Below are 26,251 nucleotides of genomic sequence, written 5' to 3' on the forward strand. Positions count from 1 at the left end.
GTTTTGGTATTTTGCCATATCATTGGACATAATGTGAGGTTTAGAGTCATTCGGAGAAGATTTCATAGATCAATAGACACCGTGCATAGGTATTTTAAAATCATCCTGCAAGCGATTTTGAAATTATACAAGCATGTGGTGAAAGAACTAAGCAATTCCACTCCTCCTGAGATAAGTAACAGTCGAAGGTTTTATCCATATTTTAAGGTATGAAATTTGGAAGAAAAAGTCTTTATACATTGATTGAGAAGTTTCATTAGTATTTGGTTAGTAACTATATTGATTATTTTAGGATTGTATCGGAGCAATAGATGGAACTCATGTACGTGCATAAGTTCCTCTTGAAATTCAAGTAAGATTTCATGGTCGGAAGGATGGAACAACACAAAATGTTTTAGCTGCTGTTACATTTGACTTACGATTTTCTTATGTCTTAGCTAGTTGGGAGGGCACTGCACATGATTCATGTATTTTATCTGATGCACTTTCAAAGCCGGATGGATTGAACATTCGTAGAGGTAAGATAATGGAATTTATACACAATGTTTGAATTGAGGTTAGTATCTTAGTAATAAACTTATTTATAATTTGAAGGAAAATATTATCTTGTTGATGCTGGTTATGGAATCCAAAATGGCATCATCTCTCCCTATCGCGGTGTTAGATACCATTTGAAGGAGTTTAGTGATTGCCCACCTGAAAATGAGAAGGAACTTTTCAATCTCCACCATTCATCTTTAAGAACTACTCTTGAAAGAGTCTTTAGAGTTTTAAAGAAGCGTTTTCGAGTATTGGATTCTGAACCTTTTTGGTCATTTGAAATACAAGTCAATGTTGTCTTTAGCTTGTTGTATATCACAATTTTATCATGGGATTTGATCCTACTGACTCTATCATGGAAGAGATTAATAGACAAATGGAATCTCAAAGAGAAAATCCAAGAATCCTACTTTCGCAAGGAGAGGAAAGGGAGGAAAATAGAATATGTGCATAAAAAAGGGATAGGATTGCGCATGCAATGTAGATTAGTTATCAGAATATTCGAAGAAGTCAATAGTTTTCCTTTTGTATTTTTTTTAGTGTTTCATTTAGAACATGTGGTTTCAATTTCCTTAATGTTAATCATCTTTAAATAGTTACTACACGTCTCTCTTCATCGTATTTTTTCTTATTTTGCTATTTAACGTTGTTACGTAGTTATCATGATGGGTAAAAGTAAGGCAAATGATGAGAAAATCAAGTAATTTAGATGGTCTAAGCCTATGGAACGTGTTCTACTTGAAATTCTTGCCAATGAAGCTAATAAAGGAAACAAGCCTTCGAGCGCATTCACACCCTCTTCAATTGCTCGAGTTGTCAATACAATAAGTAAGAGGTTTGGCGTTCATTGTGAGCCCGAACATGTTGAGAACCATTTGAAGACAATCAAAAGCAATTGGAAGACGATTCAAATGATACGTGGCAAGAGTGGATTCAATTGGAATGACAATTTGAAGATGATCATAGCTAGAAAAAAGGAATTTGATGAATATGTTTCGGTAATTTTTCTCATCACTTTTCATCTGTTTGAATAATTGTGGCATAAGAAGCTCGGTGGTGGGCCAAACTGAATCTCTGTTCTATTTGCCTATTCAAAATAGCTCAAATTCTCTTTAATTCACGTGTTTGGACACTAGTGCTTGTAAGATTTAGGATTCAGGGCAGAGATAATTTTTGCTTATGGATTGTGTTGATTTCCCGATTCAGCTGGAAGTGCTTTATGTCCTTTATAGTGGCAACGTCTTGGTTTCTCTATTGATATATCTGAACTGTCAAGCAGTGTTAGCTTATGAAGGCTTTTGTGCTTTTTATTCCTTGGTGAAGTCCTCTAGTTTGAACTAGTTTTGTAAGCATATTAGCTTTGCCACTGTAATGATTAATACTTTCTGGCGACCTGTGTTGCCTACTTTTTATGGAATAGAGATGGAAAGCTGTTGGGGTTTCTTTTCTTTACTGGAAATTCTGAAATTATCAGCTGAACTTTTTAACTCCAGTACTGAGGAGAGTTTAGATTAAGTTGCAGTGTTGGTATTTACAGCAGCTTCATGCAATGCCACTTATAATAACTGAATGAGTAATGTGCATATTACGACGATCTAAATTGTTTCATTTGACTTTTTATAGATTATTTACATTGAATTGGCATATCCATCCTTCTCATGAGAAGTATCTAAATAAATGATTGATATGTATGATGAGATGTCTTTGGTGGTTGGGAGAGATATGGCCACCGGAAGCTTTGCTAAGCAACTTAGAGATGTTGATGCGACGGAAGTTGAATCCTCACCCATTGATTTAGGCGATGACTTTGATGAGTTGATGAAGAGATCATAAACATCTTCATCTACAGTGCCTTTGGCAAAGAGGTCCCACAAAAAACGAAGATGTTTCGACAATGATGATAAATATGCTCCATTTTCAAAACAACTTGAAGAGATGGCATCGGCGATTAAATCATTGGGTCAAAGCGGCATTGATTACTCTCAACTGTACAATGAGATGATGAAGGTGGATGGATATGATGAAGTTTCCCTTGGATCGGTTTTTGACTACCTAGTTGAACATGAAAAAAATTGGAAAAGCATTCATGGTGAAGAGTGTGAATTTTAAGAAAGTGTGGATTGATAAATTTATAACCAAAGGAGAACAGTGACATATTTTATAGAGCTTTGTTGTCCAAGGACTCATGTGTTCTTTTTTTTATATTGTTAGTGTTAGTACTCCGAGAGATGAAGTATGATGTAAGATTGGTCTGTATTGGCCTTTCTATGACTAGTGATTTCAGTGTGGACTTTGCATTTCAACTTAAAAAATGCTTAACCTTTGTTCTGAAGTGATTCTATGTTGTTTATTGACTCTAAAGTTGTGAACTTTCTCCTTTCCTCATTTCTAGCTAATGAAATTTTGGCTTATGAAGAATGTCCAATACCTCATTTTGGTAAAATTGATAGTGTTATGATATCTTTCCTATTTATGCATAATTGTTGAAATCGTATACTATCAAGATCATTTGTTCAAGATTGCAGCTTTGCAAGAGTTGTTCAAAATCCAGTGAGGAAGGGATGGATGTTTGGCGATGGTGAGGGAACAGAGATGCCAAGCAAGTTTGCCTTGTGGCCTTACAGGCAAGTGCATGCCCAGGTGGTGAAGTCTGGAAAATATTTTCCTTGTTGAACAGCGGAATATATTTTTCTGGTCTTTTTCACATTTTAGCCGAACACCGAAAAATATTGTCATTTTCCTGAAAAATTACTTCCGGAAAAATATTTTTTAAAAATGTCACATTTTCTGTGAAACGAACGGAGCCTTATAATTTTTCTTTGGCCATAAAGAAGCTTCATGCCTGTTTGAATCTTTAGATCGGATCTTTCATTTGGCTGACTGGAACCAGAGAAAATCTCTAGTGAGAACGTCATAGTTTTATCACATCAGCACTCTCGGTGAATGGTACATTAGGTTGCGAATAATAACAATTCTGTTTCTCTATTTTTCTATTTTTCTGTTCCTGAGAACAAATTTGGAACAGAAATTTGTTTGATAATGCAATTTCATTTTTCTATTTTTGGAACAAATTTTCATTTCAGAAATAGATTTGGAACAGAAATAAAAAGTAAAAATTTTGTACTTTTCTATTTCTGAAAAAAAATGAGAAATAAAAATTCTTCTAATCGCTCGCCCTCGCTACTAGCCGATCGTCCACTCGCCGTCCGCCGCCTTGCATCGTCTACCGGCCGCCGCCTCCCGCCGTCGCCCTCCTCTCGCCGCCACCAGCCTCCCGCCATGCGCCGGCCGTCGTCCCCTGCCACCGACCGCCGTGGGCTGCCGCTTACCTCCCGCCATCGGCCGTCTCCCGTCACCACCCACTTGCTGTTCGCCACCTTCGACCATCCGCCGGCCGTCGTCCTCCACTGCCGACTGTTGTGGGCCGCCTCCTGCCGCCGGCCACCTCTTGTTTGTTGCCTCCCACCATTCGCCGGTCGTCGTCCTCTACCATTGACCGCAGTGGGCTGCTGCTCGCCTCCCGCCGTCATCGCCTGTCGTTCGCCGCCTCCAGCCTTCGTCCCCCGCCGCCAACCGCCATGGGCTGCCGCCCGCCCGCCTCCCACTGTCAGCCGCCACCTCCCGTCGCCCTATTCTAGCCACCACCCGCCTCCCACCGCCGGCTGTCGCCTGCCTCCTGCCGTTGCTCGACATCGGCCACCTCTTGTTGCTGTCCTTCGCATTAGCTGCGCCGCCGTCCGCCGCCACCTCTCATCGTCCGCCGCCCACCCGCCGGTCGTCCAAGAGAGAAATTTTATGCCGTTATCAAACAAATTTTTATTTTGGGAATAGCATTTTTGTGTCGTTGTTGAACACGTATTTTTGCTCAGAAACTCGTCCATAAAATATAAATAAAAAAATTTATTTCTAGCCAGAAATTAATTTCTGAAACAGAATAGTTGTCATTCGCGCCGTTAGTCTCTCCGTTCAGAATTTAATAATCTTGAAGACACAGGAACACGTTGACACGAGTTTCCAGAATATTTGAGCTATGGACATGAGCATCCAGCGATTATCAGAAAGGAACCATAAAAAAAGCAGCATAATGTAGACATAACCTGCAATTCTTTAAAGGCTTATCAATATGATGGGGCAAACGAACGCAACCTGAGACGACAGATGAATTAATCCAAAAATTATATCCACAAATTATCTTGCTTTTTAATTTACTATCTGTAACTTCCTACCAGCCAAGTCGATCTGATCACTTCCTAATTATTTCCCTCTTTTCGGCCTTTTTTCTGTCTAAAGCAGAGAACAGACCGAAAAAAAGTAATGCTGAAAATGTACAAACGGTTGTCTTCGCGTTGGTAAGAATCTTGAGATCGCCATCGGGCACCAACATCGTACCAATGGCAACGGTAAGAAGGAGGCCTGCATAAATGAAGCTGGGCGAGTAAAATCAGAGTTCACCTGCGGAAGTATGCAAAGAGACGAGGGACGTGATGCATCCATTGATTATTACATGTCTTGAATTTAGTCCATTCATGACAATGTATCGCTACAGACTAAAGCTTCCACCGCTAATTGAAAAGGAATAAGCACGGACTCAAGCAAAAACTATATCTGGTTCCTAACCACCTTAAAAAGATCTCGCGGGATGGAAACAACTGATCCTCTGTCATTTTCTGAACAACTCGGCGTCCAAAATAATATGCAAGACAACAATGGTCAAAACATATCAAAACCTCTCTCCAAACCGGAGGAATAAGGACCCGGTGCCCGAATTATGATCGACAGCATATTCTGCACGTACTAGACCAAACTTAGCACCGAGCCCATAGGATGAGCCATGACCCATACGCCTGTAGACCTCTGTTGGATTCCCTTTGACAAGTTTCGAACTTCCCAAATCATTGCCATGTTCTGCAAATACATACATGTGTGTATTCTTCACTGGTATCCGTAGCTCAGCTGCAAGCTGCGTAAATCGAACTACAGTTACTTGTTCATTCCATCAAAAGCTCTCATGATTTCGCATTACATAGCACACGGAAAAAGAAAGGTTACGCTATGAATTCCTACCTCGAGGATATTTCTTGCTGCACCTAGCTCGCCCATGTTGTAACCTCTAACGGAGTATGGCCCACCAAGAGTGAATGCATCATAGCTTGCAAGGTCTCCCACACAACCGCCGTAATGGCCATGTAGAACTAGAACAGGTGGTGGCGGCTTACCAGCACCTTCCTCCACTTGTTTCAACTGAATAAATCCTGTACATGTTAGCTGATGGCGATTGAAGAATGGGAAATTGCTGCCAACTCCAAGACCTTGATCCAGCTGCAAGTTTGTCATAGACAAAAAAAAAAAACCATTATGTTGGCGTAAGATCAACATCTTAAACATGAAGTCGGTCAGACAAAACAGTAACTTTGAAATTTGAGCTGTTACAACAACCGGTCTAAGGCTAAATGAAAAGAGGGACAAGCGCCAATGATGCAGCTCTTCAGCAGCTTATACATGACCCTCGAGCAAACAAGAGAATTTCATCCATCTCCATCAAACCCCAGAAGAAGTTCTAAACAGTGTAATGAGCGCGGAGGCAGTAACACATGCACTTAAAGAACTGTAAGATATAACCCTCTCATTCGATGGACGACATAAATTTTAAACAGGAAAACATGGAAACATAATCAACATGACAAAATAGTTAAGCATCTCAAGATTAATGAATGGAAACGCAAACTGCGCAGAAGTCCTAGGCATAACACATTGAGCAACAGAGAACTCATTCTGCAGTGCTATTAGTCTTATAAAGTTCGAGTCACCTCCCCATAGAGAACATCCAGCAGACTCTTGGTATTTTTCCTGATCCTCACTTCATCCTATAAGAGGCTATATAGCATGCATCCTGTCTTCAGCGTCATTTAACAAGATTGTTTCCCAGCATTTAACTTACTTAAAAAATAACGCAAACATCTGATAAGAATGCTTGCTGAAAAGACATCATTCTTCCAGGAGTATTGATAAATGTGGTGAACCATGACACACCTGAAATACATTCCTTTGGCCAACAATAGCTCCATTAACATACTTTGTGTTGTCACGTGTGATATTTGCCTGTAAGAATGCCAATCTGTCAATACCAGTTCCACTAAGGGTTGTTGGAGGTCCATCTGCACTGATTCCTCCACTTGGCAAGATTCTTTGGCCATTCGGGGAGATATGACTGCTTTCATCCCGAGTTGTTACTTCTTCCATCACGAGTCCATAAGTGAATTTGCTTTGCCGAGTGAAATTCTGATGATACTCAGGATTATCAGGATGACTTAAATTTTACAAAACTTAAACTGATGCCAAATGCCTGATATAATCAGTGGACTGGACATATTAAGTCACCTCAGTAATGTTGGCCTTAAGGCCAGCACGATCGACCCATATAGGGGGGACTTCATCCACTCCAGGACCACCGGTGAACACAGGACTCAACTTCCGGCTGTTAAAGCAGCTGGCACGGAGGGTTCGATTGCGTGGATTAGTCACTCCATCCAGATATGGGTGCACATACTCAAGCTTGAAAGCGAGATCATCCTACGGTAGGGATTGCCCCAAAGATAATAGAATCAACAATACTTCGACAATCCAAGGGTTGTAATCAAGTAAAGGGAATTATCAATGCAAAAACTACCTGAGGATTTAAGAAGTTGCTGGTTGTTACTGAACCAAGAATTGACCTGTTGAGGCCCTTGATATTTCTATGCTCAAAAGAAACAGTTCCACCGGGCTGGAGCGAAGCCTAAACAAGCAATGAAGAAAAAGTGAAGATCTAATAAAAAAAAAATATTATCATGAATGATGTCAAACTGTACAGGATCGTACCAATGTGGGACGACCTCCTCGACCAGGTACAATGCTCCACTCGGTGCTGACTTCAGCCTGCTTTTGCTCTAGTTCTTTAAGCTTAATCTCTACGATGATGCCCCCTTCATTCTTCTCATCAGGACGAGGGTTTACTTCGATATTCGAAAATAGAGCTAGAGAATTGATGTTTCTAAGCGCTTGTTTTCCCGCTTCTATGTTGAAAACATGGCTTTGGCGAAGCTGTAAAATTGTTCAAACATAAAAGCAATCATGAGAGACAAACCCTCAGAGAACATTATAACCGGGCTTAGAGATGTGTAACAACTAGAAACAACAAGCTACAATCGTCAGAAGGTGAAGCACTTGGAAATCTTAATCAGACTGGGATAATTGGCCGTAAATAGAAGATCAACTACACATAACCATTCTTATCACAAGTTTCAGTGCTCTAAGACTTCAGTATTCACATTGGCAGCATCAAAAGTTAAAAAGAGAAAAAAGAGATTAAAGCTCACAAACACATCACATGTGGGATATACCTGCTTAGGCAACTCCCTTCTAATGACAGGATTCTGGGTATTCCCTTCAACCACATTGCCCAGCTTATCTTGGAACTGGATCACAAGCTGAGTGATATCTCCTTCCACAACCTCACAAACCACCTCCTTGGTATTCAAATTCCCAAAGTTAACCACTTGAGCACACGCATAGCCTTCATCATGGTACCATTTCTGCACTCTATCCCTAATCTTCTGCAGCAGACGAGCGCTCACCTTACCCTGATCTCTCAACATCTGCAGAATCTCCCTATGCACCAGCATCGGCAACATACACGGCCTGGCCCTGTCGATTCTCCTCCTATAATCCTTCTCTTGGCTCCTGTAGTACTCCAACTTCTCCTTATCGGTCATATCCGGGTCCATCTCGATCGGTTTGGACTGCGGCATCAGCCCCACATTGATGCACCTAAACTTATCAGCAGATTGCCATGTGCTCTCGGTAAAAGAAATGGTCAAACTCAAGGTCCCATCCGCCTTGGTCTTCCCTTCCATGTCAACTTTTTCAAACATCCCACAAGTGGCCAAAGTCTCCAGCTCCTTCTGCAGCTGCGCTTTAGTGTAGATGCCGCCAGGCCTCAGGGAGACCATCTCGAAGAACGAATCCTCGGTTCCCACGGTGGTCCATCTTCTCCTATCGAAGAACAAGATCTCCGAGAGCTTGTACTTCTTGAAGCCGCTGAGCTTGTTGAGCTGGACCACAATGTTGGCAGGCAAGCCGTGGGAGTCCCACTCCTGATTCTGCTGCTCGTCGGCAATCGCGGCCGGGGCAGAGAACAGCCGCCCCCAGAAACCGCCGCCGCCGCTTCCATCACCGCCGCCGCCGCCACCTCCACCGCCGCCGAACCCGTTGCCGCCGCCGCCGCCGCCGCCGATGGGGGAGAAGCGGAGGAGAATGGCGAAGGAGGCGGCCGCGGCGGCGGCAGCGGAGGCGAGGGGCCTGGGGAAGGAATCGAGGAGGGGGCTAGGGCTAGGGCTAGGGCTAGGGCTGAGGGATTTGACGGAGCGGGAATCGGAGGCGGGAGGGTCGGAAGCAGGGGAGGAGGAGGAGGGGTGGCATTTGAGGGAAGGGAGGGGTTTAGGGTTTTGGGAGGAGGAAGAGCGGAATTTGCGGCGGGAGGAGAGGGAGTGGGTGAGGGTCGGGTTGAGGAGGTGGCCGGAAGCGGCGAATGCGGGCATGGCGGCTTCCCTCCTCTCGGCCTCGAAGACGACGACGGAGGAGCAGGCGGAGGAGGAGGAGGAGGACGGATAAGGAGGGAGAGAGAAGAGAGAGAGGGTTTTTGCGCTTTGTTTGTTGCAGTAGAAGGAGAAGAACTACACTTCGGGGAGCGTTTGGTGTTGTTGGGCTTTTTGTTTTCTTTGGGCTTCAACTCATGAGTTTTCGGGAGGGTTTTTGCGGACTATCCTAAGCCAGATGTAATCAAATCATTATTTATCCCAAAAGGATGACAGATTTAAACTTTGACCCGATATGTAACGTGATTCGTGAATTTTTAATTTATCTAATATGATCCCTGAAATTTAACTCAATGTACAATGTTGTCCCTGAACTTTCAATTTGTTCATGGGGTCCATGGAGTTTTGGTAGATGTTCAACTTAGTCCCTAAACTATACAGAAATATTCAATGTTGTCTTTCCATTGATTCAAGTTCAGGGACAATATTAAATAGTTTTACTTAGTACAAGGACCAAACTGAACATTTTCCAAAAGTCTAATAATCACACTGAACAAATTGAAAATTCAAGGATCACGTTGCATATTGGGTTACGGTTTATGGATTATATTGAATAAAATAAAAAGCTCATGAACCACATTGTACATTGGGCCAAACTTCAACAACTATTTGTGTCAGTTTCCCTATTCTAAACTTTAGCCTAATGTGTATCAATGTGGTCCCCGAACTTTTGTTTCATGTTTAATTTAATCTCTGAATTGTATGAAAATGTTCAATATTATCCCTGAACTTGAATTAATGGAAAGGTAATATTGAAAATTTTCACACAGTATGGGGACTAAATTAAACCTGTACCAGAAGTCCAGGCTTTCACATCGAACGAATTAAAAGTTCACGGACCACATTGGACATCGAGCTAAAGTTCAGGGTCCACGTTAAACGAATTTAAAGTTCAAGAATTACGCCGTGAGTTTCAGGAATCAATGACATTATCCGTGACAATGCTCTCCTGATTCCTAGGGGTCAACACAAGCCACCGGCTTTGCGCTTGTATCTCCAGATCATCAGCGGCTGTTCAGGGATAAAAACAGCTGGCTGTTGGGTTCCGAGGATATGGGATTTTAAGGCATCTGAATTGCTTGTGCCATGCACGAATATTCTCCCATTTCTTTTCGGACAAGTGTAATCTCATACGCCCACAAGCTTTATATAGTCCCTTCCAATCCGATGGTACTGATCTCCCGCATTCCTTCGTCCGCGCTTTCGCCCCGCAAAACGATGCGCGACCGTCGCTCCCCAGTTTGTTAAAGCTCTGGGACCCTTTGGGATGATGGCCTCTTGAAAGTGATCTTGAAGAAGGGAAGGCCGCAGAGAAACAGAAAGCACGTCAAGGGATTGTTTTGAGATCTGTCGAATAGTCCGGTGAAACTAGATGGCTCAGCGATTCGATGGGAGGCAGAGATACAGCAACAGCAACTCCCCGAGTCCTCGAACCCCGACCACCCCGACGGTCGAGCAGCTCCTTTATGGTATGAGATGGACACTGAAACACCTACGGCGCATTGGCATTCCTCAATCGTCGCTCGTTCTGGTTCATTCTTGTTGGTATGATTAAACACCGATGCCCAATGGCCATGTGAGTCACATGCTCTTTGTATTCTAACTGCATCGCAGACGGACCAGGCGAAAGTTCCAGGTGGTCCTCGAGCTCCCCGACGTTTATGAGGGGCCACGATCTGGAAGACGACCACTTCCACACGTACCCCAACAACAAGAAGTCTGTTCTTGCCAAAGTGAAAGAAAGGGCTAGAAGATGGCGCCTCGGCCTCGGCAAGAAAAGAAATGCCGATGATGGTAACACCACACCGTCGTGGGGGGTCAGCCTGGATGAAGATGATGCTGAAGAAGACGCTGAATACCTCGGAGCCCCAAGTAATGTCATCCCCTTTTTCATGCTCTACTGTTTAGTAGTACCGAAAAGTCTATACAGAGAAGATATTGGATCACTTCCCGACTTCTCTTTCTGCAATTTCCTCTGGAAAAAAGGAAAGCATTCTGTACCGAGCTCGGCGTAAGCATGGAGTTTCCCAAGGAATAATCTTCTAGTTGGAATCAAATCGTTAGAAATGTGACCCTGGAGATATAAAGCTTTGAGGAATCATTTTCTGTTTTTCGCTTTTCAGTGTATGAGTCGGAGCTGGCACCTGAAGACTGCAAGGAGAATGCGAGGCAGCATCCGAGAGCAAACCCGGTCATATCGGAGAAGCATCTTTTGCCAAACAGTATCAATCATGAAACCGAACTCAGTAAAGGAAACCCTCTAAGTCCTAACAAGACAATGACTGAAACCATGACGGAGAAACTGGCACCGGCATATGCCATGGTCTCTGATGCAACTCTGGCGATCACTTCCAAAATCCAAAACGCGCCTGCTTATGCAACTGATGCAACTTATGTTATCGCTTCAAAGATTCAGAATGCGCCGGCTTATGCGACAGATGCAACTCATGCTGTTGCTTCAAAGATCCAGAACCTTTCGGTCGGTTCTCCGGCAGCAGGTTTGGCAGCTGGCGGGCCTGCTAAAACTGCCGTTAGCGGGCACGAGCGGGATACTCCTGCCGAGCAGAAGTTGGATAAGGGAGTGTCGGTGAAGGAATATATAATGCAAAAGTTTGAACCCGGGGAAGATGACAGGGCACTGTCTCAAGTGATATCCGAGGCAATAAGTCCTCGGAAAGGTCCTGCTGATGCAGGTGTGGTTGAGAAGGTCAGGGAGGCCGTCAGTAATTTGCTTCGAAACCAAGAGGCATCGTCCACTACTGCTTTTCATTCTGCTACAAATTCTTCTACGCATATCCCGGTATCAACCAATGCCTATGCAGGTAAATTCCGATTTTTCCATTCCATGCCAATTGTAACATTCTTTCTGAGATTAAAACAAATAAATGCACTAGTTTTAGTTGATTAGCAACTGCAAATCAGAGACCGAGAACAAGGACAAACCATTCTAGTAGACCAGGAAGTAAAATTTCATGGGAGGTTTTTTCGCAAACCCCTGGTAAAGTATGTTGTTTAGCCTTTTGAAGGGTGTAGTGAAAATGGTGGATAGAGACGAGTCACAGTAGTATTGAGGAAATTAGAGTAACCATGAGAATCCATGTGTACAACTGCATTGAGCATTGTCCCAAGGCTTCTATCTTCTGCGAATCTTACTGCGTGCTTTCTCTTGCATTGTAGCCATGGAAGAAGAGAATTATGGGAGAATACTCCAAACCAACTGAAAGACTGAAAGTGGAACGGACATCCCCTCCGCTGTCGATAATAGAATTTTGTTTTTCTCGATTTGTCATGTATATTGTGGATTAACAAATGTTAATTATGTTGTATCAGTGCAGCAATCGTTTTCTGCAGCGAAATATGTAGTATGTACAAGAAATAAAAAGGATATTTTACTGTAAATTACAACCGACTACTATTCAGCATATTGACTTCACTAGGATCAGCATTAGGTTGTGCTTTTGTTCTCTGCAAACATTGAAGCAAGTGCGAGACTGAAAGGATTGGCCAAACATCAACAAAACTTTTTTGATATAGTACAAACAAGAAACAACAAAGACAGTATGTCTCGGTGATTGCAACTACAGCTCTCAATTCTGGCAGTTGCAACGAAGTCTTATCATGAGAAAGGAATCCGTTGCTTGCTTGCATTCATTACTATGAGCTTACGACTCCTCATTTTACTACCACTAACAGATGAACACACCAAACCATCAAACTTCCAGAGCGAGCATTCTAGTTGAAGAAGGTTCCACTCTCGATGGCATCCTTGTTGGCATCACCGAGAGCAGCATCGCTCAAGTACTTGTCAGCCAACTGGACTCTCTTCACATTCTCCTGTTCCTGCACAAGCATGCCTCCGTACTCAAGGAGCTTCTCAAGGGTCATCTTGGGCTGCTCGAAAGTCGGGGGACCCTCCTTCGAGTTCACGAGCTTCTTTCCAACGCTCTCAACTCCAACACCGGAGATCCACTTCCTCACTTCATCATCGTAGACACGAGCACGCAGGGCACCAAAGAAGTCTGCAAGCAGGAGCAAGCAAGCTCATGAATGACGACATCTCCTCAAAATGGTTGTTGGAATTCTACTAAAACTTTCTCACTCGATTTACATTGATTCTCAAGTTGGTTTTTGGATTCCATTTTTGAACTCCCGCATTCTCAAAGGAGATTTTATCCATAACCACCGTATTAATTGCAATTATTACAATCATTCATAGAGGTATTTGAAACATGATCCCCTTTGGAAAATTTGGAGAGAACAATTGCCAACAGAAAATTCTATGTTTATACTTACCAATAGATTGGCCAGGGAAGTTGTCGACGAGTTTGACAATGTTTTCGTCGGGGACATTGTCGGACCTAAAGATACCTTTGCAAACACCAATGCGGTCTTCGCGAGTTGGTGCCCAGTAGAATTTCTCCATACGACCGTCACGGATAAGAGGGGCATACAATGTGGAGAAGTCGTTACCAGTGACGATGATGGGGACTCGGGGGTTCTCCTCCTTGTTGTACATACCAGGGAGCAGGACATTGGTCGGGTTATCAGCGATGTTCATGAGGGTAGCGTTCACCATCTGGTTGTTCACGGTGTATTGAGTGGTCCCACCAAGTCTACCGGCACCGGCATCGAGATCATTGATGAAGAGGCAGCACATCTTGCCCTTCTTGATGATATCGGCCGCCTCACGATACCTTTGCCTGATCAATTTTGCGGGCTCACCAGCGTTTCCACTTTCCAGTTCTCCAGCACTCATCATAATGGGGCTGATATTGCACGATCAACCAATTAGATGATAAAAGCATAAGCATGTGTTCTTTTTATAGGTTAGATTTCCCTTTTAATCCTTCCAAAAACTTCTCATTAGTTCATGAAGAACTCACTTGATTCCCATCTTGGCAAAGACAAGTTCACACGGGAAGGATTTGCCCTGACCTTTGCCTCCCCAGATACCCAAAATCAGAGGAACCTGAAACGGAAAGACCACGACAAAGATCTGTGAAAAGGAAAAAGTTCAATCTATATTATAATTACGGATTACATCAATATATATAGTGCGAGTATTAGGGCTCACTAACAATGAAAAGACTAAACTACCCTTTAACACTCCCCCTCAAGTTGGGGCATAAATATCAAAGAGCCCCAACTTGTTACATAAAGTAATCACTCTACTACCCCGCAATGACTTAGTGAAAAGATCGGCAAGTTGGTCTTGGTCCAGGTGTGTATTGAAGTGTTATGTCCTTGTTCGGAATCTTTTCTCGCACAAAATGGCAATCCACTTCGATGTGCTTCGTGCGCTCATGAAAACTGGATTTGAAGCGATATGCATAGCGATTGATTATCACAACACGAGAATTGAGGAAGTTGAAGATGGCATGCTAAGTTCGGATAACAACATCCTCAACCAAAGCAACTCACTAGTTACATGAGCCATGGCCCGATATTCTGCCTCTGCACTTGATCGAGACACTACCTGTTGCTTCTTACTTTTCCAACTCACAAGATTGCCTCCCAAGAACACACAATAGCCAGAAGTTGATCTCCTATCAGTAGGACATCCGGCCCAATCAGCATCAGAGTAGCCAGTAACATTGAGATGTCCATGATTCTTGAACAGGATCCCTTTACCTGGTGCTCCCTTTAAGTACTTAACAACACGTAGCACTGCCTCCCAATGTGTAGTACGAGGAGCACTCATAAATTGACTAATCACGCTAACGGCAAAAGAAATATCTGGTCGAGTGACAGTTAAATAGTTGAGCTTACCCACTAACCTTCGATACCTACTGGGGTCATGAAGAAGGTCCCCATGTTCTGCATCAAGTTTCACATTAGGATCCATTGGAGTATCGACAGGCTTAGCTCCCGAAAACCAACTTCACTGAGGATATCCGAACATATTTTATTTGTGATAATGAGATACCATCACGTGAGTAGGCCACCTCAATGCCCAAGAAATACCGTAGACAACCCATATCTTTTGTATTGAACTCTGCCTGTAAAAACTGTTTCAACTTTTGTATGCCTAGAGAATCACTACCGGTGATGATAATATCGTCCACATACACAACTAGGAGAACACACCCCGGGAAGAAGTGGAACTAAACACAGAATGATCCACGAGTGCAACGCCGCAAACCAAACCGAATAACGCATCTGAAACGACCAAACCAAGCACGAGGAGACTGTTTCAACCCATATAATGCCTTGCGTAGGCGACAAACACTAGTAGACTCCCCCTGAGCAACAAACCCGGAGGTTGCTCCATATACCTCCTCTCGCCAAGTCGCCATGAAGAAAGGCATTCTTGACATCAAGCGATGGAGAGTCCAGCCATATCGGACAGCAAGAGAAATGAAAACACGAACGGAAGGTATCTTTGCAACGGGAGAAAACGTGTCATCATAATCAATTCCATAAGTCGAGTGTAACCTTTGGCACCAAACGGGCCTTCGGACGCTCAATAGAACCATCCGGTTGAAACTTCCTTGTGAAAACCCAACGACACCCTACAACTTTGTTTGCCGGCGGTAACGGTGTAAGATGCCATGTCCCATTATCTTTGTAGCGCTTGCATTTCATCCTCCATAGCCGCCAACCTGGATGAGCAAGAGCCTCTGCAATGATACTTGGCACAGACACTTCGAGATAAAGAAGCAACGAAAGAGGAATATGTAGGAGAAAGATAATCGTAGGATAAAACCTGAGAAAGAGGGTGACGAGTATGTGTATGACAAGACAAACCGAGTATAGGGGCAAACCGGGAATTAGGTTGACCAACACAAGAACGCGTACCTTTGCGCAATGCAATAGGAATATCGGTAGTAGGATTAGGCTCGGAAGAAACGGCGGATCGGAGGCCGAGGCATAAATTGGTGGAGAATCATGCATATCCAAGGCGGGCGATGTGTACTACCTCACGTTGAAGATGCGACGCCGTTGATAAGTCTTGTCGGCAAGGCGAAAATCTGGCGACGTTCTAGGTATGCTAGACAAGGGGATAGGTGGTAGGGGGACTATGTCCGAGGACAATGTATCTTCATAAGGAGACATCGGTTGAGTAGAAGAAGAGTAATATGATTGATCCTCAAAAAAGGTTACATCTGCCGAGACATACAACCGCCGACTAACCGGATTATAACACTTGTACCCTTTTCGAGTTCGAGAGTATCCAAGAAATACACACTTGTGTCAGCCCGTGGATCGAGCTTATCATGACCGGGAGCAAGATGATGCACAAAACAAACACAACCAAACACACGTAGCGGTAAAGAAAAAGTGGACTCACGGGATGGAGAGTAGAGAAAGGTATCCCTCCACGAAGCACGAGAGGATGGGAGACGATTTATGAGATAGCATGATGTAAGAATAGCATGCCCCCGAACATTTTGGGAGGTTCATATGAAAAAGTAGACAGCGAGCAACATCCAAGAGATGGCGATTTTTCGTTCGCCACCCCATTCGCTGGGGAGTATAGGGACAAGAGGTCGATGCGAGAATTCCATGAGATGTAAGAAATGGTTGAAAACCGGAGGAAACAGACCATATATTCTTTGGCATTATCGGAGCGCAAACATTTAACGAAACATGATACTGATTGAGAATTTCAAAGTAAAACATACGAAAACTAGAAAAAACTTGAGTTCGATCTTTTATTAAATATAACCATGTTACACGAGAATAATCATCTACGAATGTAACAAAATACTTATAACCGGATATATCAACGACACGACATGGTCCCCAAACATCGAATGGACCAACTCAAAAGGACTTGACACACGACTACGGACACGGGAAGGGAAAGATACTCGATGATGTTTGCCAAATTGACAAGCATCACACTGGATAGGACTCTAAACGATGAAACATTAGAAAAATGACGAAGTATGTCGGGCGGTGGATGACCCATACGACAATGCATCTTAAAGAAGTCGAGGCGGTACTCTTCGAATAGTGGTACTCTTTTGGAAGCAATAAGATCTTTGTTTAGGTAGTACAGCCCATTGGACTCATGCCCTCCACCAATCATCCGTCCAGGTCCTCGAGATCTGAAAGACACAACCGGTGGAGGTAAATGTCACAGAGCAATTCAAATCTTTGGTAAGGGAACTAACGGAAAGCAAGTTATATGGAAAAGTTGGTAAATGGTAAACGGATGAAAAGAAAGAGAGGGACCCAAGGTTACATTCCCTTGGCCGGTAATGTGGGATTGTGAACCATCGGCAAGTGTAACGAGAACTAAGTGACATAGAGGTGATACCGGATAATAAGTTAGAATTACCGGTCATATGATTTGTAGCACTGAGTCTACGACCCATGAAGTGGCGCGGAAGAGAGTAAACAAGACGAACTACTGAAGAAGTACGTGCCAAAGTAGAGTAGGAGGCGAGGAATCCTCCACCTGGTGGGAACGTACTAAGGACTCATACTCGGCACGAGACAACATAATGGTGTTAGGCGGTTTCGTGGTGATCGGGAACCTTTTGCTTTGGAGACTCACCTACATCAGCATAAGCGGCTTGTGGACGAAGTTCGGGATGTAGAGTGTAGCAATAATTCTCGGTATGGCCAGCTCGTTGACAATGGTTGCAATAACGTGAACTTCCGGTACTCTACCACCATCTCGGCCACGACCGGAGAAAAACCAGAAATAAGTGTCTAGTCTCTCGCAAAGAGTGGTAAACCTTGAATAGTAATCGGGTATAGACATATCCCCTGCAAGTAGATCAAATAACTCCTCCCAGACATCACAAACACGGGTCATGTTATCTCTTCCGAAAACATAAGAGCACACTTGTCCCAAATGGCTTTGGTGATGTACATCGCATAACGAGGACTAATCTTGGAATCCATAGTATTCCACAATAATGTCCGAATGGCAGCATCGCCGAGCGCCAATCATCCGCTTTGCTTTATCCGAAGGTGGAGGTGAAGTCGGATAACTTAACGCTTGGTAGCCAACAAATACGTCTCAACCGCCATAGACCAAGAAGGGTAATTGGTCCCATCTAGCTTGACAGAACTCAACTTGATTAGTAAGACTGGTATCCATACTCATATTTGATTCGGGGTTTCTAGCCATGCGAAAATTTAGTGGAAAATTGAAAACACTATCATATATATGTGGCTGTGCATGAGTGGGGCACTAATACACCAGACCATCAAATTCGCAGATGCATGTCAGGAAGAGATCCTAGCCGACTGTTGCACGTCTGCACCATATTCACTCAGGACAAAGAAAGAGCTTGATAGCATGTCGATGTTCGAAGGGCCAGAGAGATTTAAAGGTTAGTGCGTGTATTTCGGGGTCTAGTGACAACCTTTGTCTGACTCTTTTTCCAAAATCACGAAGTTTCCCATTTAATCTAAAAACAACTGAACAGAACTCCACCAACAAAACGGAACAATGCCAACGAATTTGCCTCGAGAATTCCCTACGAATTGCAGAAGACAACAACGCCCATGAATTTTCCTCGAGAATTCGAAATCTGCCTATTTTCCCAAAAGCAACTTCGATTCCTTCTCCAATTTCCAAAATCAGCTTCAATTCAGAATCTGCTCTCTCTCCCCATTGACTACCAAGTCAATTCCTACGGCCTTGGATCACAATTAACACAAACAATACACTCTAATGCAAGAAAGAGAACTTTACCATTGGATGTGCATATCAAGTACGACAGTTTTGATGCGACCTAGCATGAGGCGGGACTCGCGCAAAGAGGGTGCGCGACCCGCGCGAGGAAGACGCGAGAGAGGCGATGCACGAGAGGAAGAGACAGGCAAGCTATTCCGGCAAGGGGTCGATGGCGGCGAGTCGTCGCTTCTTCAACTAGGGTTAAAAACCCGCTCTGATACCATGTGAAAAGGAAAAAGTTCAATCTATATTATAATTACGGATTACATCAATATATATAGTGCGAGTATTAGGGCTCACTAACAATGAAAAGACTAAACTACCCTTTAACAAGATCAAACATCGAAAAGCAAATTACTCCTCGGCCTCATCAGAATCGGGAAGTTCAGCTACTCACCTTGATGTTAGGCAGGGTCATGAAGTTCTTGGTGATGTGAACTACAAGCTTGTCCATGAAAGCAGGAGCAATGTAGAAACCATCCATGTTGTTGTCCAGGTTGTATCTGAAACACAAGACGAATTTGCAGTATGAGCACTAGTCACATCGACCATCTCGTAATAGGAAATCGCAAGCACTTGTCTCGGATGATCAATATGTTTACACTTACTGGTCAATATGTTTACACTTACTGGCGAAGGCCAGTACTAAGGTATTCGTATGAGCTCATGACGGCATAATGAGTTCCGGTCCCCATGGGAGCCTGGAAGAGCGAATCAACCATCCCCTTTCCTCTGGTGATGTCCTGTTGGTCATCAGAAGTATCGAAGGCAAGGCCTCTCCATTTGTCCTTGTTGGTCTGCTGATCCTCATCAACTTCAGCGACAACCTTGAAGCTTCTGGATGAAACCTTCAGGGAGGCGAATCTGGAGTTCACCTTCTTTAGGCTGCTTCCCATGAAGACCGAACTGGGGACTGAGCCTCCAGAGCTCGAGTTGTTCAAGCTCAACTGGATCAACACAAGATTCTTTTGATGAGCATGCAGTCATTGTGATTAAAGCGTTAAACAGTATGTAAACAAACTAAAATGAACGTGGTTGGAACGTTTAGAGAAGCATGGTTTTTAGTTTTGACCCATTACCTGAATGGGTGAAGAACAGAAATCAAGTACAAGTTTTAGTTCAATCTTCCAAAATCTAGAAAACCCGAAAGGCAAAATCAAGAACATGATCAAGTACACTTGATCTCGTGCATGACCCCTCCATAAGCTACAGGAAAATTTCGAACTTCCCACGGAAATAAAAAAGGTGAACTTCAAACCAATGCATGAATGAAAATAGCATATAGTCACTTTCTTAGTGACAGCATAGTGTAAACTGTCGAACATTATAAGCACACACACCCACTTGCTTCCAGAATCGACACAAAATTACGAGATCATCGAGTTGGAAAAATGGCGGGAAATTACCGGGTTAACAGTTCCAACGGTTGAAACTGTGGCAGCCATGGGCTAATGTCTACTTGGGACTTGATCAAACGACAAGCTACTTACTTAGACAAGTGCTTGAAGCTTGTGTGTGTAGTGTGTCTGTGTGACTTGGTTTGAACAAGCGAACATGCCCCTAAGCGCAGAGAAATAAGAGGACCGGCGGGGTTTTATAAGCACTCAGTGGCCAGACCATCCGGATCGCTCGGCCGACACGTGGCACCAACTCGAGGCCACCGTTTGCCATGTAGGACAAGGTAGGGTGTTTCAGTTTTCCTGAATCGGAGTGACAATTGAGGCTGAGGTCATTGCTCTTCTCTTCACCACTAAAAAAACTGGTGCGCTTTTCTTTTTTTCCTATTATTCTCTTTTATTCTGGAAAAAACCAACAGTAGAAATTTTGCGAATGGTGATAGGTTTGAAATGGCGATAACATGTGGATAAAGCCCAATCGACTCCAAAAAAAATCTCTGTACGCGACAAATTAGAATTGATTTCTGAGGTGGAGTGGTGCTTTAGTTCCCTTACAGGAAGCTACTAGAGTTCTTCCATATTAGTGGCTCGTGTTCAACACCCTATCCTCCAATAAGAAATGAGCCTGCAATTTTTTCCTAATAAAAGATGTCCTGAAATTTTTCATGGCCTCTGTTGATGAAAGTCGATTTACGACCATAGGAAAATTGTGGGAAGTACCAGACTAATGCCGTGCGCTTTTAGAGCTCTTCTTCTGCTTCGACAGCCACAGGATGCTAATCAAGAGCCAGCTTCTTCCGGTTCGCAGCTAAAAGGTGAATAAAGAAATAGGAGAGCTCAGATGATACTGCGAAAAAGCTTAAGTGACTAAACGTGCATCGGCTTCACTGAGACAATTTACATGTACAAGAGTCTACATCCGAGTTCTTACATATACATGAGAAACAAGTAGCTCTACAGCTTCACAACAGTCACTTGTGCAGACATGATCATCTGGCAAAATGTTCGATTTCCATTGCATCTCTTGATCAGGTCAATTTTGCAAATTGTCGTATCAACCACAAGGATATCACTGTGCAAATGTCATCAACTGAGAGTACTTGCTTGTTCTGTTAACAGTATTAGGACTTGGGAGTGAAAAGGAGCATTTGAGTAGTCCTGCTAATTTGCACAGCTGGGAAGAGACATGCATCAGCAGGTTCGTCAAGGTTCTTCTTGTTGTAGAGCTTTCAACAAATTGATATGGTGTGACTGCCTTCACTTGAGTATTTTGGACTCGATTTCTTCCAAGCTCAAACCTTTGGTCTCTGGGACAAGGAGGACTACAAACAAGAGCGATAGCAAAGCAATAGCCCCAAAAAGGAGGAAAACATTTTCAGCTCCTAGCAACTCCTGCAAAACAAAAGACACTGTTTTCAATCACCCTAAAGAAGTAAAATACAGGACAAGCAGATCCAGATCACTTAAGATTGACTACCTTTAAAGGCGCGAAGGCGAAGGTCACAATGGCATTTGATCCAAAGTTTGTCAGTACTGCAAGACTGATTCCCCGCCCTCGGGTGCGCAGTGGAAATATTTCTGACACCATGAGCCAGCTGATGGGTCCAAATGATATCTGACAACCACCACGAAGAACTATGCTCTTAACAATGGTTCACTACTCACGTATTAGGCAATAAGTAACGAGGGCATGTGTGTAAATAGAAATGTTAAAAATGACGGGCTAATTATGCATATAACATCAATTTGCAAGAATCCAATGATGATTTCTAGTGTTAATTTCAATTTTGAGGCAGAAAAATAACTATAGAATTTTGAGAGAGGTAGAATGGAAAAAAAATTATTAGATTGCATTCAAATTATGATAGATTATTTCAATTGAATTTTTGAGTTGAACAGCAGAAAATGAAGAAGCCAGGAATGGCCGTTTGTGGAAGACATATTAGTCACCTGATAGCAACCCACATAGAGGAGCAAAGAAGCAACAGCAACGAGAGGGAATCCTCCGAGAAATTTGTAATAAGAAGAGAGGAGGAGTAAAGAGATAACCTGAACACATAAAAAGGAGAATGAAACAGTCCATTATAATTTTCTGGGACATCCTTGACATTAGAGAGTAATGGAGAGAGTGGGAAGATTTTTCGGTGGAAAGAAAAGCAGGACAAGATACATACAATCCCAGCAACACCTCCAATCAGCAGGGGTCTTCTTCCAAGGTCATCAACTTTTAGAACAGCTATCCATGTCACCAGTAACTGAAGAAGTATCATTGGAAAGGAAAATTTGGTCACTGAAGAAGGGAAGCCTAAGGAACAGAAAAACACGTGATAGGCTGTTATAAAGAATTAATCATACCTTGAAAAGGCCAATTACAACTGAAACTCGGGTAGCATCAGCAGCAGCAGAGAAGCCAGCACTCTTGAGCATCAACAACAAAAGTTTGATCAGGTGGAGTCATTATTGATTGAACTTGAAATGATAGAAGTGCTGGAAGCTGTCATGTACCTGGAGAATTGGGCCTGCATAATAGAGAACACTCGGCTGCCCAGTGATCTGCCAAAAACCAGGTGCCAAATTGCTTAACCAGCCATGGCCTTTACCCATCTCCAGTAAATGCCATATGATAGAAGAAAGGAGCAAGAAAAGAATATGCCACTTTTGGCATATCAGTAAATTTACCTGTTGGAAAAGGACTAAACCGCCAGCGATGATGAAGGCTTTTAGGCTAGGCCCCTGGAATACCTCCAGAAAACTTCCTTCGGGTCCCTCGTCTGCATAGGCAGATTTCAGGGGGACGAGAGTGTCTTCTATCTGTCTTTCAGACACCTTGTCACCAGCGGGCCGTCCCCTTAATCTGCTCAGGGCAGCAACTGCTTTTTCTTTGTAGTCTTGTAAAGGCCCTTTACCTTGGACAGCCCTTAGAAGCAACCAGCGAGGAGATGGAGGAAGACTCCACATGCCCAGTCCCATTACTAATGCAATAGGGGCACCCACTCCATACATGTATCGCCACCCCCCAACGACTCCAATCTGAAAGCTTCCCACAAAATAACCCAACTGCCAAAAGGATCATTTTTGTTTTCAAGAAAAGTAATGCATGCTTTCTCAGAGATACGCATTTTCTAAGAATTACCAGAATCCCAAGAACTATGAAGAGTTCCTTCAAAGATATCAGGGTTCCACGAATCTGAGACGGGCACGTTTCCGCAATATATAGAGGAGCTCCACGCATAGCCTGTGGAAATCGTGTATTGAAGCATATGGCCAAGAACAAGATGAGAATTCACGAGAACAACAAAGAGTGTGCAAGTGTTCAATTAGCTTACCAGCCCAATGCCTAGGCCATAGAGTAGTCTTCCTAATAAGAGAACACCAAGACCAGGGGCAAAAGATGTGATAACACAACCGAAGAGATAGAGTACAGCTGCTGTAATAAGTTCTCGCCTCCTCCCTTTAAAGTCAAAAAAAAAAATTTAGAGTGTCTAAGAAGCCGGCTATTTGAATTATAAAAGAAAAGACAAATGAAAACGAAGAGAGTACCAAGAAAATCTGCAATTGGATACACAAGAAGGGAACCTAGAAGAGCTCCATAAAGAGAACCGCTAACCTATGATCAATCGAAACAGATATTTCAATTGGTGCACACATTGTACAGAAATGAAAATGCTATGAATATGAGATTTGATATGTGAACCATACCACAAGACCAAGCTGAACAGCTGAGAGGTCGTACCAAGTAGTGCCACTAAGCAGAGGAGACTGAAAGCGTGGCAAAATGACAAACTCAAGTGTCAAACAATAGACCACTTTCACGGGATCTTCCCATACTTAAATTTGATCAACAGAAAATAATAAAACATGATTGTGTCTTTTCACCTGCAACGAGATGGTTGCACCCGAAGTGGCACCAATATCATAACCAAATAACAATCCCCCGAGTGCTGGGAACAAGAACCTGGAAGATTCATTCCTTAGATTTATTGAAGGCAGTAATTTCCTGGCTATCTAATACCAACAGACCATATAGACATCCGAAAGACGGTATACAGCATGCTCTTAGACGATTTATTTACTCCCGTGACTTCTATACCTAGCGATTGACATATAGTTTCTCGCAATTAGCACATTGTGATAAAAAAATGCTCTCCAAAAGAGAGGAAAGGAGACCAATGCAGGTCTCAAATTTGATGTTAATCTCACGTTTCCTCGATCCGAAGCACTGTCGCATGGAATGCTGAATTGTGTGGAATTACAAACAATGCCCATCAGTCCCCCATGAACAAGGTAGCCATTCGAAGGACAAAAACAAGAGCAGTGCAAAACAGAGAGAGAGAGAGAGAGAGAGAGAAATCGTACGGAAGAATAACGGAAGACCAAGAAAACTCCTCTTTGTTTGGGTCGGAGATGAGCGACTCAGCATCTCCAGCTGTAGAACCATACTCCCTCCGTGCACCAACCTGCCCAGAAAAAATCACGACCACGAGAAAACCAAAAGAAACTCACTTCTCAGAATACCAAAATCCAAAGTGGAGGAACACCCCCCCAAAGAAAAAAAGTCAAAGAAGCCATATCAGCCACTGATCCCTCACAGTGAACTCGAGCTTCGAACTTGGCAACATGGGCAGACTAGGAAACTCGGCATTCCCGGATTCGAGACGGCCCTTGGGGAGGCTCAAATTCTGGCAGGGACGTTGAACGTGGCGATGGGTGCGCGCCGAAATGTGGCGCTGCTGCATCTTGGGTCGAGGGAACGGAGGAGGGCGGGCTCGCGAGAGCTTGAGCTCGAACAGGGGTTGCTGAGCCAAGATGCCGCAACTGCAAGTGCCAGCCATCGAGAAGAAGATCGGACAGAGCTTCGATTGATTCTTCCCGCTTTTTATTATTCTATCCTCTCCGTCGCGTTCGGCTGGCATTTCTGCGGTCTCCTTCGGATGATATTCGGTTGACTTTTCTATTTCGCCACGTGGCTCGGCGTGGACCCTTGATTGGGGAACCATTCAGCTGGAGCTGTCGGCGTGCATCGGTCCCGGTCCCATCCGGGAACCGGACCGAATCGGACCCAATCTGCCAATTTTGGTTGGTTTTCAGAGGAGATCGGTCTAGCTCTCGGGATCAATCGGCCCGAGGCTAATTAGTAAAATCATTTTTTCTTTAAATGTTAGGAAACTCCTACTCGTAGAAAATAGAAGAAACCAAAAAAGAAGAACAAAAAAAAATCATCAATTCCGAAATTGGGTGGGCCGGGTTCCATAAATTAGCAACCGACCATACCCAGTCCGATTTTAGATTTTAGCATGGAAATCAATCTACCCTGAAATCGATCACTCGGCTGAAACTATATTCATACAAATCGGGTTCATGAAATTTGTCGCGAGTCCATGCGAAATTCTCCCTTGATTGGGCCCTTTCTAGCATGTTATGCCATTCACGAAAAAATTTGCAAATTGAGAGGAACAGATTCATGACCATCAGAACGAGGGGAGACACAATTATGACCATACCACGTTGGTAAATAAACAGCTTTCTAGCACCATGTCCGTGTGGGACTCTAACACGTGTTTCGGGAACGTGATTATACACTAAATATCACTTCAAATTACAAAAAGAATAATTCGCCAAATATGTCCAACCATTATTTTAGGAGAAAAAATGGGTTTTTTTTTTGTCCCAAAAAAGTCGGCTTCTTACAGGGGAAATTTAAAATGGTATTTGACTAGGAGCTCCTCGAAATGCTATCGGCCATGGAATTTGCGGGCAAAATCTCTCGTCAATTCTCGGAAAATTCACTCAAAATGGCGTCTCTCTCTGCTCGCCCAAAAGGCAACCTCGATCCATCATTTCCGTCTCGACTTCTTCGCAACACCAAGTGCTCGCCAACTTTGAATCCCCGGCTCTTCAAGCCTTAAGGCATCATGCACCGCCAGACGCTTCCCTCTCGCGTTTCTCCCCTTCCTCCTTCACGAAAACGATAAAAGAGCCGTCGGCGGGATCGACCCTTTTCGTCGCTCGACGATGGAGAAAGGCTTCAGTTCCCGAGCCGA

At 43.5% G+C, this 26,251-nt stretch overlaps 4 protein-coding genes across 4 annotated transcripts; 1 reads left to right on the plus strand and 3 right to left on the minus strand.

The window, feature by feature from the left end:
* Positions 1-5,001: 5,001 nt before the first annotated feature.
* LOC115683780 (protein TOC75-3, chloroplastic) lies at positions 5,002-9,210 on the minus strand. The gene is made up of 7 exons (XM_056309724.1): positions 7,920-9,210; positions 7,399-7,620; positions 7,208-7,315; positions 6,919-7,110; positions 6,571-6,819; positions 5,605-5,859; positions 5,002-5,500 (listed from the first exon to the last, which is right to left on the minus strand). Exons 1-7 carry the CDS (start codon positions 9,114-9,116, stop codon positions 5,261-5,263), a joined length of 2,463 nt encoding a protein of 820 aa, XP_056165699.1. The 5' UTR covers positions 9,117-9,210; the 3' UTR covers positions 5,002-5,260.
* A 1,006-nt stretch (positions 9,211-10,216) lies between these two features.
* LOC115683784 (uncharacterized) lies at positions 10,217-12,595 on the plus strand. The gene is made up of 4 exons (XM_030608391.2): positions 10,217-10,642; positions 10,788-11,045; positions 11,297-11,995; positions 12,351-12,595. Exons 1-4 carry the CDS (start codon positions 10,546-10,548, stop codon positions 12,392-12,394), a joined length of 1,098 nt encoding a protein of 365 aa, XP_030464251.1. The 5' UTR covers positions 10,217-10,545; the 3' UTR covers positions 12,395-12,595.
* Positions 12,596-12,673: 78 nt separating this feature from the next.
* Positions 12,674-20,387, minus strand: LOC115683782 (ribulose bisphosphate carboxylase/oxygenase activase, chloroplastic). Its single transcript, XM_030608389.2, has 6 exons — positions 20,220-20,387; positions 19,444-19,760; positions 19,211-19,316; positions 14,057-14,142; positions 13,467-13,939; positions 12,674-13,192 (listed from the first exon to the last, which is right to left on the minus strand). The coding sequence occupies exons 1-6, from the start codon at positions 20,256-20,258 to the stop codon at positions 12,906-12,908; spliced, it is 1,308 nt and encodes a 435-aa protein (XP_030464249.2). The 5' UTR covers positions 20,259-20,387; the 3' UTR covers positions 12,674-12,905.
* Positions 20,388-21,204: 817 nt separating this feature from the next.
* Positions 21,205-25,223, minus strand: LOC115683781 (D-xylose-proton symporter-like 3, chloroplastic). The gene is made up of 14 exons (XM_030608388.2): positions 24,800-25,223; positions 24,567-24,667; positions 24,087-24,165; positions 23,910-23,969; positions 23,751-23,817; positions 23,537-23,661; positions 23,344-23,445; positions 22,890-23,267; positions 22,716-22,763; positions 22,566-22,628; positions 22,385-22,465; positions 22,161-22,259; positions 21,688-21,825; positions 21,205-21,602 (listed from the first exon to the last, which is right to left on the minus strand). The coding sequence occupies exons 1-14, from the start codon at positions 25,205-25,207 to the stop codon at positions 21,468-21,470; spliced, it is 1,884 nt and encodes a 627-aa protein (XP_030464248.2). The 5' UTR covers positions 25,208-25,223; the 3' UTR covers positions 21,205-21,467.
* Between the last annotated feature and the right edge of the window lie 1,028 nt (positions 25,224-26,251).

This window comes from Syzygium oleosum, unplaced genomic scaffold (genome assembly GCF_021117445.2).
Source record: "Syzygium oleosum isolate NSW1041296 unplaced genomic scaffold, Sole_v2.1 Sole_v2.03, whole genome shotgun sequence".
NCBI lineage: Eukaryota > Viridiplantae > Streptophyta > Magnoliopsida > Myrtales > Myrtaceae > Syzygium > Syzygium oleosum.